The 15,156-nt window shown below is 34.6% G+C and overlaps 1 protein-coding gene across 1 annotated transcript; it reads left to right on the top strand.

The window, feature by feature from the left end:
* The first annotated feature begins 3,522 nt into the window (after positions 1-3,522).
* On the top strand, positions 3,523-7,391 carry LOC128989178 (uncharacterized). The gene is made up of 4 exons (XM_054411049.1): positions 3,523-3,743; positions 4,369-4,511; positions 6,492-6,630; positions 6,942-7,391. The coding sequence occupies exons 1-4, from the start codon at positions 3,523-3,525 to the stop codon at positions 7,162-7,164; spliced, it is 726 nt and encodes a 241-aa protein (XP_054267024.1). The 3' UTR covers positions 7,165-7,391.
* Positions 7,392-15,156: the final 7,765 nt, after the last annotated feature.

Raw genomic sequence — 15,156 nt, 5'->3', positions numbered from 1 at the left:
GACGTCGTGGTTGAAGCCGAAAAACACCATAAACTCTTATCATATATTGTTTCTTTATTACGTTCCGAAAAACTTTGTTAAAGCTGGAAAAGTTGTTATTCCCCCTAGAATAAAATTATTGCAAATCTTTGCAATGATTACTCATGATAAAATAGCTCACCTCACGCTTTGACCAATACACAGAATTTATCAAAACTTAAAATAAATAAAATTTATCCATAAATCTACGATGTTGCTACTTGTACGCCGTAACTTATAGTAGGTCTAAAGTAATCTGTCTCTACTCTGTAGTGTGTTATCACTGAAGTGGTTCATTGGGGGGTTTATTTGTATTTGAAAATCTCTACCAGAAAAATAATTTGCAGCATTTTTTAATCAAAGAGTTTAATATAGTTAAAAATTTAAAAATTAACATTAACTGAACGAGGCAATACATTTAACAGATAGAAAACATTTTAGGGAAATTGAGATGTTCAAGTGTGTTCGAAACATATTCAATGTTATTTATCCTACTATAAAATATTAGGTTAAAGTTGTTTTATTATTTCGACTTTGTCATAAATTATAAGTGAGACTATAGGTTTCCCAATACACAAAATACAATTTAAGCACAAACTTCAATATGAAATAGTGTTGTGGTAGAACAATCATGTGATAAAAAAAACTACAAATACATTTTAAATTTATACAATTTAATATGGAATTATTTGTACATACTTTAATCTTATAGCTTATTCAAAAAGTTCAATAAAATCGTGGGTAAGTAAGTATCAGTGATATCTTTAACTTTTAAAATGCTGTTTCAACGTTTTATTGAACATTTTATGTTCGTTCAAAGATGGCAATATCCTTTGCCTGTAAGATAAACTTGGGTAAATCTCAATTACAAATTTTAGTTAAGATCTATGAATTTCATATGTATCTACATTGAATCATGTGTCGAAGGGAAAACAGGCTAACGACTGATTTGATCAAAAGTTTTCTAAAATATTTGTGTCTTTCCTAGTAGTACTGTTTGGTTGCAAAAACTCAGATATTAACCTAAATAGGTATTGAAATATTGTACAAGAAGAAATTCTTTAGCATTAAGTTTTGCTAGGCTACGATATTTCATAATCTAACAGTGAAGTGTATTGATAATGTGTATCGAGCAGTCATGTGTATCAAATTACTACCTTTTTAAGCCAAACTCCGATGGAATAAAATTATAGAAACAATCTTACAAATCAATCAACATCCAAGTAAAAAACGCAAAATGTAAATAGATTTTTACGAAAAGAACTACTTCAAGCATACCGTAATTTCTTTGAAGTTGAGATTATGTAAATTAATTTGCCACAAAGCCTTTCAACTATTTAAGGTAAGTTCAAAGAAAATACGTATGCACGTTTTAACGCGAACTTCCTAGGCCGGGTAAATATTGTATGATGTTAATAGTGCACAAATTAAATTAAAATTCTATGAATATTACTAAAGATACAACAGTCAACCCTAGAAATCATTCATTTAACATACTGTTAGCCTCTTTGGAGTGAAGTAATAGCTATTTACATTACAAGTGTAGTAAGAGCGTTTTTACATCACGCAGGTGAAAGTTGTGCAACGAGCGAAGCGAGTTGCATAATTTACCTAAGTGATGTAAACACGCTCTTGCGTAACGTGTAACGTACAAGATTTTACCTGACCCGACAATATACAGGAGGTTACGAACAATATTTTTCATTACCCATTTCACTCATCTTATAACAGTAAGGTTCATTTACAAACAAAAGCTAGGTTAGGAAAATTCTCCAAAACATACCTAACAATAACAATAAAATTCAAGCACACAGCTGATTTCTAGCGTTAAACGTCGTTGGCTCCATAGAGTTATATTTTTTAAGTTATCCACTCAATGTTATTTAAATGGGTTTCATTACATCACCGAGTGAGTTTTTTGATACTTTACATCACTCGAGAAGTAAGGAAGTTGTATACATCACGCTTGGGATAGGGAAGTTTAACATGGCGGGTTAGGTAAAAGAATTTTGCAAGCTTCTTCTTCCGACGATGGTAAGTTATTATTGCAGAAGAGTTAACTATTTCAGGGAAAGTAGTCTATAACTTAAATACAATTTACAATAGGTGCCATGTAGTTTTACACGCATAATTATTTGAGAATATTTTACAAGTCAACTTTGTTAATTTAGACACCAAAATAGTATGTGCGAGATGGTTATTTTTGTTAAAACTATATGAATAAAGGAGTGTTTATTTCTAAGGTTTATCAAACCTTAGCATAATAATGTTTCATGTACAATAACCCATTATGGATGCGTATAACCAATGTACAGTAATATGTTTTACATCAAGCGGAGAGTGTATTACGTAAATTAATATAAGTAAAGAAACGTGGATGAAATTTATTAAACGATAATTTTGAGTTTATCTAAGATTAGTGATTTAAAGCCTTTAATTTGATACAGTCACTAGTAATTATAATTGTTCACGTTATCAAGTATTATCTAAAATTCAAAGTTATGTGTACAAGATTGACTACACTAAAAGGAATTTGGAATGACATTATAAGTAAGGAGTCCTATGCCTGATAGTGGTAAAAAATAAATATCATATACAATGAGGATGTTTTGTGACGTCTTTTGTGTCAGGTTTTTTCGTAAGAATAAAATGTCGGGGGGATGATAGTACACAAAATAAACTTTTTAGAATCCTATGTCCTATAATCAACATAGTTAGTAAAGGTAAAGTTACCAAGTACAAAATCGAGATGTAATTGTTAATCCACTCAAATATATATTATATATACTAGATGTACGTACAATCCAGTTGTCTGCTTGAAATATTGAGTGGAACCAATAGTTTTCCAAAGTCAATGCTACATCAGATTAACGTACATATGATGTATACTTGCAGTATTATAAGCTAATGCTAACTCTAGCTCACGTAATAGAGATGTCTCCTTACAGTATTCAAAGTCAATGGTTCATCTGGTTCTTATAAATTAAATGTCTACTTGCAGTACCCAAAATCAATGGTATGTTTGGTTCACATAAATGGCATGGCCATTTGGAGTACCGAAAGGAAATGGCACATTAGCCTAATACCGGCGAGCTTAATTGGTTATTCATTTTGTAGTTAATTAGGCACAGCGATATTAATCCGACATCATTATTGTTCTTTCCTTTTGTAGGCTACTGTATTTGTTATGTGCTAGTTCTGAAGATTCATTGGCTAACATATTATGTTACGACTATTTCGTTAACCTTTAATTGTTATTTTGCAAATAATTTAATGGTGGTCAATAAACCCATAAGGCCAAAGTTAAATTTATACAAATTTATATTCACGTAGAAAAAAGCGCTTTCGTTCGATTTGTACCTTATACCTTACGATAGTTAGTTACTAGGACTGCCAAAGTTATGCTACAGGAGTGTAGTATAAGAGCTTCACTCACTCAGCTCAATCGTTATGTTAACCATAAAAAATAGTAGGTATTGATGAAAATATTTTCCAGTAGTTAAGATGTTGACGATTACAACGTCGGACAACACAACCGTCTCCTCTACCTATACTTCCGCCTCCAACTCTACCTCTACTTCTACCTCCAGCCCAGAGAGTGTGGACGTGGAGTGCAAGGATCGCTCCTACCTGGACAACTGTCTCAAGAAGTTGCCTCCCATCCTGGAGAAGTCTGAGATGAAGGGGATCCCCAGCTCCAAGACTGACGTCGACGCGTCCTGCAGGTGGGAGATACTAGTGTTGGTGAAGCTGGGTAAAGATTTAGGTAAAGGACATAATTGGGAGGCGAGGTTAAGGGGATCTTTAAATAAGCATTGCATTTATTATTAGCAGCATCTAGGCCGAAAAACTAAACTTAGTCCAATAAAGGGTGTTTCAGAAATTTGGGAGGTGGTTCAAGCATCCAAAGGTACATGGCCAAAAATAGTCACCGTTTTAAAATGTATATTGTTTTCGTGACAAGCCATCGAGTAATGTTACTAAATAATTACTTACAAACCAAGAATTAATAGCTTTCAATTACCTTATAGCATACATTAAGTTACATCGTCTGGTTAATTACATACTTCTCACTACCACATATCTATTGGCCTTGATGGCCTTTTGCTATTGCTCCAGCTTTACTCCAATTCACCCGACTCAGCACCATGTATCTTAAAATGTGTAATGTCAATTACAAGTGCTGCCTTACTTTTCGTTGATAATTCGAATAAATATGCGCTCCATCATGATATTTATGTTGACGATGCCTTACGTAGAGTCTTTGCATTCTACTTTCGAGATTCGTGGTTACTTGTTTACAAACTTTTATTATTTGCTGTTTTTATTAAACGTAATGTAAATTTGCAGTGCATTCAAGATAGGCATGGGATGCATGGACACGTTTGCTAACACGTGTCTCTCCACAACAGACAGACAGACATTAGAAGCTCATGTCGCTGGTGCCAGACACACGTTCAAGTTCCTCTGTGATGACCCTGTCTTCCAGTCTGGTAAGTTACATTTAAGATAGGCATGGGGTGCATGGACACGTTTGCTAACACGTGTCTCTCCACGACAGACAGACAGACATTAGAAGCTCATGTCGCTGGTGCCAGACCTACGTTCAAGTTCCTCTGTGATGACCCTGTCTTCCAGTCTGGTAAGTTACATTTAAGATAGGCATGGGGTGCATGGACACGTTTGCTAACACATGTCTCTCCACGACAGACAGACAGACATTAGACGCTCATGTCGCTGGTGCCAGACACACGTTCAAGTTCCTCTGTGATGACCCTGTCTTCCAATCTGGTAAGTTACATTCAAGATAGGCATGGGGTGCATGGACACGATCGCCAACACATGTCTCTCCACGACAGACAGACAGACATTAGACGCTCATGTCGCTGGTGCCAGACACACGTTCAAGTTCCTCTGTGACGACCCTGTCTTCCAGTCTGGTAAGTTACATTCAAGATAGGCATGGGGTGCATGGACACGATCGCCAACACATGTCTCTCCACGACAGACAGACAGACATTAGACGCTCATGTCGCTGGTGCCAGACACACGTTCAAGTTCCTCTGTGATGACCCTGTCTTCCAGTCTGGTAAGTTACATTTAAGATAGGCATGGGGTGCATGGACACGTTTGCTAACACTTGTCTCTCCACGACAGACAGACAGACATTAGAAGCTCATGTCGCTGGTGCCAGACACACGTTCAAGTTCCTCTGTGATGACCCTGTCTTCCAGTCTGGTAAGTTACATTTAAGATAGGCATGGGGTGCATGGACACGTTCGCCAACACGTGTCTCTCCACGACAGACAGACAGACATTAGACGCCCATGTCGCTGTTGCCATACACACGTTCAAGTTCCTCTGTGATGACCCTGTCTTCCAGTCTGGTAAGTTACATTCAAGATAGGCATGGGGTGCATGGACACGATCGCCAACACATGTCTCTCCACGACAGACAGACAGACATTAGACGCTCATGTCGCTGGTGCCAGACACACGTTCAAGTTCCTCTGTGATGACCCTGTCTTCCAGTCTGGTAAGTTACATTTAAGATAGGCATGGGGTGCATGGACACGTTCGCCAACACGTGTCTCTCCACGACAGACAGACAGACATAAGACGCCCATGACGCTGTTGCCATACACACGTTCAAGTTCCTCTGTGATGACCCTGTCTTCCAGTCTGGTAAGTTACATTCAAGATAGGCATGGGGTGCATGGACACGATCGCCAACACATGTCTCTCCACGACAGACAGACAGACATTAGACGCTCATGTCGCTGGTGCCAGACACACGTTCAAGTTCCTCTGTGATGACCCTGTCTTCCAGTCTGGTAAGTTACATTTAAGATAGGCATGGGGTGCATGGACACGTTTGCTAACACTTGTCTCTCCACGACAGACAGACAGACATTAGAAGCTCATGTCGCTGGTGCCAGACACACGTTCAAGTTCCTCTGTGATGACCCTGTCTTCCAGTCTGGTAAGTTACATTTAAGATAGGCATGGGGTGTATGGACACGTTCGCCAACACGTGTCTCTCCACGACAGACAGACAGACATTAGACGCCCATGTCGCTGTTGCCATACACACGTTCAAGTTCCTCTGTGATGACCCTGTCTTCCAGTCTGGTAAGTTACATTCAAGATAGGCATGGGATGCATGGACATGTTCACCAACACATGTCTCTCCACGACAGACAGACAGACATTAGACGCCCATGTCGCTGTTGCCATACACACGTTCGAGTTCCTCTGTCTTCCAGTCTGGTAAGTTACATTCAAAATAGAAAGTGACAAACGTTGAAAGGTGAAATAACAATACCATTCGAACTTAAAATAGAAAGACCATCATACGTCTGCTACAGGTAGTGCCAATAATGGAATCGGCAGATGCAAATAAGAAGTATACATACCTCCCCTTTAAAAAAAAAACTACCAAAATCATCCAAAACCACCATTAAATGTTCCAGAATACCTGAAGTACACATCTTGCTACAAGGCCATCAGCAAGGACTGGGACAACTGCGCCAACAGGTTCGTCAGTCTTGTCAGAGAGGAGGTGGCGAGGAAGAGCTACACCATGGAGTCTAGACTGCTGGAACTCTGCTGGTATGTAGCCTTTTACATATAGCCTGTTATGAATAAATCTAAAAGTCTCTTAATAACATTTTGAAACTCATATAGAAATGTTCAGTCGCAGCTCAGAGATAGTATGTTTACACTGAAATTTAAATATCACCTTCTAATATCACTTGACATTCTATTATATTCTGCACACATATAATCGCATCAAGTGTACAATTTGTTTACTCTCTACTCTAGTTCAATCTTAAAAGTTGTTCATTGGTTGTGACAGCAGTGGACTACATAAAAGATTCAACATCTTAAAAGCCTACTGTTACAAACCCTTCTGTTTCCAGTGCAAGACACGGGTTCCTCAAGTGCGTGTACGTAGCTGCTCGGCTAAAGTGCAAGAAGGAGGAGGCTCTGTTCATCAAGAAGATCGCTGACACGTTGTCTAACATGCGTGTGTACTCCAAGCACTGTCGCAACGTGGACGTGGCGTTTTGTGGATCAGCTGATCGTCCACTCCTGTCAGTGCTGCCTCTATTGCTACTCTGGACATTGACCTTGGTCAAGTGAACACGTTGTAACGTGGCGTTTTGTGGATCAGCTGATCGTCCACATCTGTCAGTGCTGCCTCTACTGCTACTCTGGACATTGGCCTTGGTTAAGTGAACAAGTTGTAACGTGGCGTTTTGTGGATCAGCTGATCGTCCACTTCTGTCAGTGCTGCCTCTACTGCTACTCTGGACATTGGCCTCGGACAAGTGAACAAGTGATATCATAACTTATGTACATCATGTAAATACCTGTAGATTATTTTAGTATTTACAAGTAATAATGTGATATTTCTATCGGTTGACTGTGTTTAGTGATTTGCCTTTGGAAACTAGATTTTTTATGAGGGGATTTTCCTGAAGGAAATAATATGGACATCCAAATATTTACTAAACAAGTAAATTATAGATTTTATTGAAGATGCAATTATGGTGTGTTTCAAACCTAAATGTGTGGTATGGTTACAGTAATGATTTTTGCTTTGTAATTGACTAAGTAGAGCTGGAACATTCTAAAATAATTTATTAAATCTTATTAAGTTAGTGGTCATAACCAAATTTACAAGGTTATCATGTAAATAATTTTGGCTTTTTTTAGCGAATTTCCCTATAGGGAAGTAGGAGGGGAAGTAGTTTTGGTTTGAAGGTGTAAGGCAGGATAAACTTGAATGAGTTCCCGAACCAGCATTATATAAAAATGGGTTTTTATTTAATTTTTTACCCTTAAAACGCAAAATTTATTAATTTTTCTCCAGACCTTTTTAAAGAGCTTAAAAAAAAAATAATTTAGTATATCAAAGTGTTTTTGTACGGTGATTGGTTACGGTTAAAATTCAAAAAATGTTTAATTTAAAATTCCCATGTTATTCTTATATTATAATATGTTGTAGTTGGCTTGTTAATGGTTATATTTTGATCAAACTTGGCGGATTTATTTATTTCATACTAAAATTTCATGCTATATTTTCGTAAAAACACACTTTATTAGTTTCCCTGTAGCAGCTAACCTAGGTACTCGTTAAACATAAATGTTAATTTAATAGATTAATTGAAAACCAATCCAGGCAAATGGAAATTCGCTAAGTCGGCAGGTTTGCTGCAGCGGGGGTATTTTACTAACATTTATTAAAATCATGTATAAAGTAGTAAATATTAATGAACCAAGTTATTTTATAGAAGGAACTCAGCGCACAATAGTGTAGTTTTGTTGTTAACATATGACAGTAATCAATATTTACTGACGAGTTTGTTTCCTACCTCCCAGCGAGCGTTCCATCAAATTAATGATGAACAGTTCTGATTAGATTATGTTGGATGTACATCAATTACAAGTTTGACGAACACTGGTGAAACATCTATGACGTTTTATTGAGATTGATAACTTTGAAAATAGGAAAACAGTGTAAAAGAGTAATAGTTAGGAACCTTGTAGTCGTTTAATTTTTATAAAGGTTTACTTCATAAACAAATTTTCCTCATATTCAATTATAAACTTCGGATCATACAGTTTTTATTCGTTCGAATGCGATCGGGTATGTAGGTGGTTTTATTTATACACAATCAAATCAAATTATGCATGCAAGGGTAAAACCTGCAGAATCCATTGTCACAACTCTTACTCAGTTAATTACACGATGTTTCCAAACAAACAATATTATATTAAACATTTGTTTTCCATTCGCCTAACATCATCAACTACCTAACTTCGTAAAAAATCACAATTTTTGCAGAAAAAAACTATTGTTTATTTAAAGGATTGCATCAACGTACGCTAGGGCTTTCAATGATAACTCGTATAGTAAACAATTAGTGTAATGTTACGGTTTTTGTTTGGTTTGAATTATTGCACCGCAGGGAATATTGCACGGGAAATTGGTTTCGGAAAAATAGTTAGTGGTCACGTTGAATAATCGTTATTGGCTGTGATTAAGGAAATTAAAATTAGTTTTAACTTAATCTGTATAATATGTTCGTATTTGATTGAATTACTTTATAACTATATATTTGTGATTGTAAAATCAAATGTCAGGCAAGAAATTATTTTCATCTATTTAAATTATTTGAAACTAAATTTTTACTCTTATTTAACTTTTAGTTACGTTCCATCATTGACTTTATATCTACACTTTACATCATCACTTTATATCTACACACATTGACTAAATATCTGTGTAGATATAAAGTCAATGGTTCCATTCTCTTTAGCATAACCTTACACTTTAAAAAAAAATATGGTAGAAAATCTGTAAAATTGTTAAGGTTTTTGCCAAAGCGAAACCATGAATATATTTTAGCCCCTGAGGATTCATCTTTGAACCCAGGTACAAATAACGTGAGGTTGTGTAAATTAACTTCGTAAGTACCCGATATACAACAATTTCTTTCTCCACTCATTATTCACTTCTAATCATGCCCTATAATGTACTATACAATAGGCTATGTAATTGTGAACGTTATGTGGTGAACTGTATTTACCTGTTGATGAAGACTTCTGTCGGATTTATAACTAACTCCAATTTGATGTTGACAAGGATTTCATAATGGGTCTTTGACCCGAAACTAGTCATCCCTAGACTAATTTAAGATGGAAGACGGACTAAGTGACGTTACTTATTATATATTCGAAAACAGTCTTGGTAGCCAAGTTGTTTAAATTTTATAATAAACTGTTGAATTCTATGTAATCGATCTGTACATGAACACTCATTTATCTACTGATTTATACGTACACCGATCAATCATTTACCCACCTATTCATCTACTTATCTTTCTATCTAGTCATAAAAATCTAATATGATTTGTAAATAAAAAGTATGATAAGAGGTAAGACTTTTCGATGGGAATCTTCACGTCCTAAAGACACTAGACTCTAGCACGAACTTTATTTACACGATACGTCAGGCTAGACCCAGAGGGTCGCGGCATTATCACTTGGATAAAATCCATCGGTGATATTAGGGATTAGAACCCGGGACCTCCAGCTCCAAAGATACCAGCCCCGTGTTCTACCACTATTCCAGCTCGCTCCCCATAGGTAAGACGTTAAAAGATAGTATTGATATAAAGAAGGTTATAGCATAGTCAACAGTGCTAAGAATAACTAGTTGATTATAAAAAATAGCACATATTTATTTGAATTACAAAAAAATTAGAAATTACTGTTTTATAACACCTTATCTGAAGATTTTACTTCAACAAACAAAAATTGTATATGAAACACTTTATATACTAGTCCATAGCGATTGTTTCACGATGTAGTTAAGTTAGTGTGGTGAATTTTACCACTTCAATCCCGGTTATTGTTTCACGATATTTACCTGTGGGGTAAGTTGTGTTTCAATAAACAAAAACCATCTCGTTCCCAGTTATTTGTGTTCTCCTGTTTCGTGATTTATTGTTCAGCAGTAAAGTAATTGTTTTTTGCAGATATGATTTTGTGTGTGTAGGTATGTACGGGCTTACTTTGTACTTGTAAGTAGGGATTAACCAATGATTTAAATGCAGTTATGACTTATTTTATGGCCCGAACTTCTAACATATCATAAATTTATGGATAAAATGTGGAGTTTTATGACCTCACACCTTTTTTCAGGAATAAATGACCCACAAATACCAGAGATACATTGAGTAAGAATAATTTTAAAACAATGTTGAACTGAATTCATATAAGCATATAACGCAAATTTCTCCATGGTCAATCATTTTTGCATTAACATTGTGCTCTGGAATCTAAATGAATTTGTGAATAATTTAATGAGGCGAGCGTGAAAACAGAGTATCTCGCGAATTTTTATTTTCCGTATTATTTTTATTATAATACCCATTTGTAACGAGTGTTATTTTTAACCACATGTATTATTTACATTGTGTATCAAACCATATTTCATACAATATAAACAATACATTTATGTTTGCACTTGAATGCTCTTCGGTTTTTTATTATCTACAAGTTAATATCTAAATTCCAAGTGCTTTTAGTGGCATTGCGAATGTTATTATTGTTATTTGATAAAGTTAAATTATTCGAGATCCTAGATCAATAGCTGAACCTTCAATGTAGGTGTTCAAGATTCATTTGTATTTATGAGGGATTTCGACGTAATACACTATCACTTGTATGGATTCTACAAAATTTTACTTTGATAGATGTATTAAAATTCAACTGAATATTATATTTATTGGATTTTGAAAATCACAGTAAAGTAACAGTTATGACAGTAATAACAGTTCCTTCCTACATCACACAGCAATCTTGAATCATGAGGGTATAAACTAATAATGCACATGGTAGTTCTGGAGAAAGATTTAATTATTCAAATTTAATTATTATTATTATTTAATTATTATTGTTCAGATTTATCGATTTGTAATTTTTAGTCTAATGTTTATTAGAAGCTAACTAGTGTACAAAGTCATTATACTACCAACAGCGTTTAAAGCTGAAAGTCTGTGTATTTGTTTGTGGCTCAATCACACATTAACTACTGGTCAGATTGGGAAGAAATTTTGCATGATGATAGCTCATAAGCCTTTTCTTATCTCAAAAGTCCTTTTGGGCCCCGCCCCAGTGGCTCTGAATAGTCCAGTCAAACGGATGTTAAACGTTACAAAAAATACTGCGATGGTTCTTTCATAATTCTATGTTTTTGGGTCAATGAATCCGAATCCGAATCTGAAGAGATCCAACAAAAATGTCTCGTGCATTTAGAGGAACACGTAAAAAACGATAAAATAAAATAAAATAAAACGCAAGAGGAATTTTTTTTCTCTTCAGATTCGGATTGAGTACCCCAAAAAACATAGAATCGTATAAGTTTTTTTTGTTTTTTTTTTTGTAACGTGAGGTAAATTTCCACGACGATTTGACTGGACTATCTGTAATGTTCCATGGCCTAAAACACTAACTAAAGTGCCAACTACCAACTAGGTGAGTTCAGTACTATTTTTTAAATTTTCTTTTTATAACCAGCTTTAGATAATGACAACACAAAAACAGAAGATATAAAAAAGTTAGAGGAACCTCTGGACTACGGATAACCATTAGCAAACCCATAACAGAACAAAAGGCTAAAAACATAGACTGCAATGAAAATTTCAAGTTAAAAAATAATTATGAAACTGCCAAGCATCAAGTTGTGTAAACTATTTTGGATTACATTGTAATACGGTGTTCATTTGTTATGTTGTTATCTATGGTTCACGAGTGGAGTCGCGGTTACAAGCTAGCTAATAATAAATGTATCAATAGCAATTCTATTCGTAAAAAATTACAAGTGATATAGTTACATGAATAGGTTTTGGACTTTTGAAAAATGCTAACGGCGGAGTAAATGTTTATATAGTATGAAATGTGGACGGGTTAAATAATGCTTAAAACATCAACCATACAATTTAGCACAATGACTATTGAATAGCATTAATTAGCACGCTATTAAAGTCATTACCCCTTTGCATGATTTCACAATTAATAGATTACAAAATAATGTGTTTGCTTGATATGAAAATCTTAATGGGAAAATCTTGTAAAGCACCCTTAGATATTACTCGAGGTCAACCTTAATAAATAACCGTTGTATTCAAGTAATCAGTGCAGTTAGACAACATAACTAAGTAGGAAAATATTCTATTTATTCATGCAATATAAAAAATTAACATTTCTTTCTCTTTCATCCTCTCAATGAGAGACGACCTTCAGCTTTGTGCTTAAAATGTAGGACTTTTAGCACAAAGCTGAAGGTCATTTGATCTCTCATCATTAATCCTTGACAACTAACTTATTATCATCCACTTAAACTATAGACCATTAAAAAACCTCTACAATATTTATGGAACCACAACATCAAACGTATTAAATCTTCAAAGAGAAAACCCTGGATTATAGAGTTAAACATTATCTGATTTTGTTGTATGATTTAACGAAATAGAACAACAGTTTCGGGCGTAAACAATGTTATTGGTTGTACAAGACCAATGTTTGTTTTAACAGTGAGTCCACCAGATTTGAACAGCATCGTTTATTTTGACAGAGAAAAACAACAACCGAAAGATTTATTTTACTATGGAACTTTGGCGTTGTGAATCTCTATAATTTTTTTACTAATAGATTATCATAAGTTACAAAAATACCAAATTAACGGAAAGCTACTGAGGTTCCATTACAATTACAGCTTGTTTGTGCTTTGGGATCCTCATGACTTATTGCTTCGTAATTTTTCTGCTCCTCCCAAGATACAAAATCGATAAATTGAATTAAAATAAATCGTGTTGATGTCAGGACTTCATAATATCGTGACATGAGTTAATTGTTACATTTCTTTCCATTTTCTTCGGAAAGATTGATTTCATGATTTTAAATCAGACTATTAGCCAAAACTAATCCATAATTTGCTTTTGGACTTTAAAAGAAAAAACAGAAATAAATCTACTCTTAAAGTCAGCTTTAAGTACTCTTTTTGTCGTGATATGTTTTTCTACTTAGAATAAAAGCAATTGCTAAAATTTATTTTAGTAAGGTAAGATCTAAGAAGCAGTTGAATGTCACTAAACTTCTAGCAGTTAAATAGTTTTGATTTTATTTTCAATGCATTTAAGCGCTTACAATGCCTTAGGTAAACCAGTAATTGTTCCTTGTTGTACTCATTCAGGTAGAAATACTATAGAAAAAAGAAGTAGGAAGGTCGGAAAAGGCTAAACCTTTCCGTTCAATAATTTAAAAAAAGAAACGGTGTAAAGAACACACTCCATAGTTTTCTTTAGAAGAATTGTTTTGCGGATTACTTAAGATATAAGTGAGCTGATTCTTAGAAACGCAACTGATTTACAGCTTCTTTCCAAAGTTTTGCTCTTTCTTACCTCTTATGTGCATTTTTATGACCAGAAAAATACAAGCTCTACCTGCTACTTAATTAATTTTTTCATTTTTGTTTTAATTATTTTATGTTTGGTGGTTTTACTGTATTTTAATAAAACTCATGGAACTAAACAATGGAAATTGAGTATTTTCATCAAGAACCATAATGAAGAACTATTATCAAAATTTATGTTTAAACACTAGGAAAATTAAGAGTTACTTAATCATCTAACCCTCTTAGTATAAATCTCAAGATTGGAGAGATAAAGCTTGCTTAGTTTAGCTTTTTAGTTTTGGAGGTAGCTTGGATACTTGGTTGGATTGAAGTAGCCTAAAGGTCGATTCACACACATCAGTTACGGCATGTCACAGTTAACAAAAATATTCTTTAATGGATTTTCTATTGCACTTATTACTACACTCATGCGTTTCAGTTCCGTCAGTTAATTTCAGATTTCTGTGACTGGGCTTATGTGTGAATCGACCTTAATGCAGCTTATAAACACACGTTTCAACAGATCACATTTCAATGTTTGTACACAACCAATGTTTGTTTTGGCGGCGAAACCCCTTGAACAACGTTGTTTTGACAGGTAACAACAACAACAACAACAACAACATCAGTGATATATTTTACTATTGACCTTTGGCTTTAGATAGATCATGGGAATTTTCAAAGCAGTAGAGAGACTGTAATAAGTTATAATAATTTATTTTTGTAAAAAAATACAACCGACTTCAAACGCTCTAAAAAGAATGAAATAATTTCAATAAAGTAAACTTTTGTATTAGGCAAGCTCACGCATTTTAAGTCAGCGCGGCTCTATGATGATTTTTGATACAAAATTGAAAGAGGGTGTCCATATTGCAGGTGACTATCTATAACTAAAGGTGTTAATCTGCATGTCTTTTTCATAGTTATGCGTTAAGTGTTATTTTATTACCGTAATCAGAGATCGGCATTATAGTGGTATTAACGAGTATCTTTAAAAAGATTATAACGCATTTAAATGTTTCTAACTTGGAAAAGTAACGTTTTAATACTAAACTAGCTTCTTTTCCCTATCATAATATTATACCCCTACCTTGTAGCCAATTAGGTAGTATACTTTAATTTAGGATGAATCTAATTTAAGCTGGTAGTAGAAGTGAGATAAATTAAAA

The sequence above is a fragment of the Macrosteles quadrilineatus genome, unplaced genomic scaffold (assembly GCF_028750875.1).
Source record: "Macrosteles quadrilineatus isolate MER2022 unplaced genomic scaffold, UCM_ALF_1.0 Scaffold_3__2_contigs__length_128488019, whole genome shotgun sequence".
Lineage (NCBI taxonomy): Eukaryota > Metazoa > Arthropoda > Insecta > Hemiptera > Cicadellidae > Macrosteles > Macrosteles quadrilineatus.
This window is presented reverse-complemented; position numbering and strand designations above follow the sequence as displayed.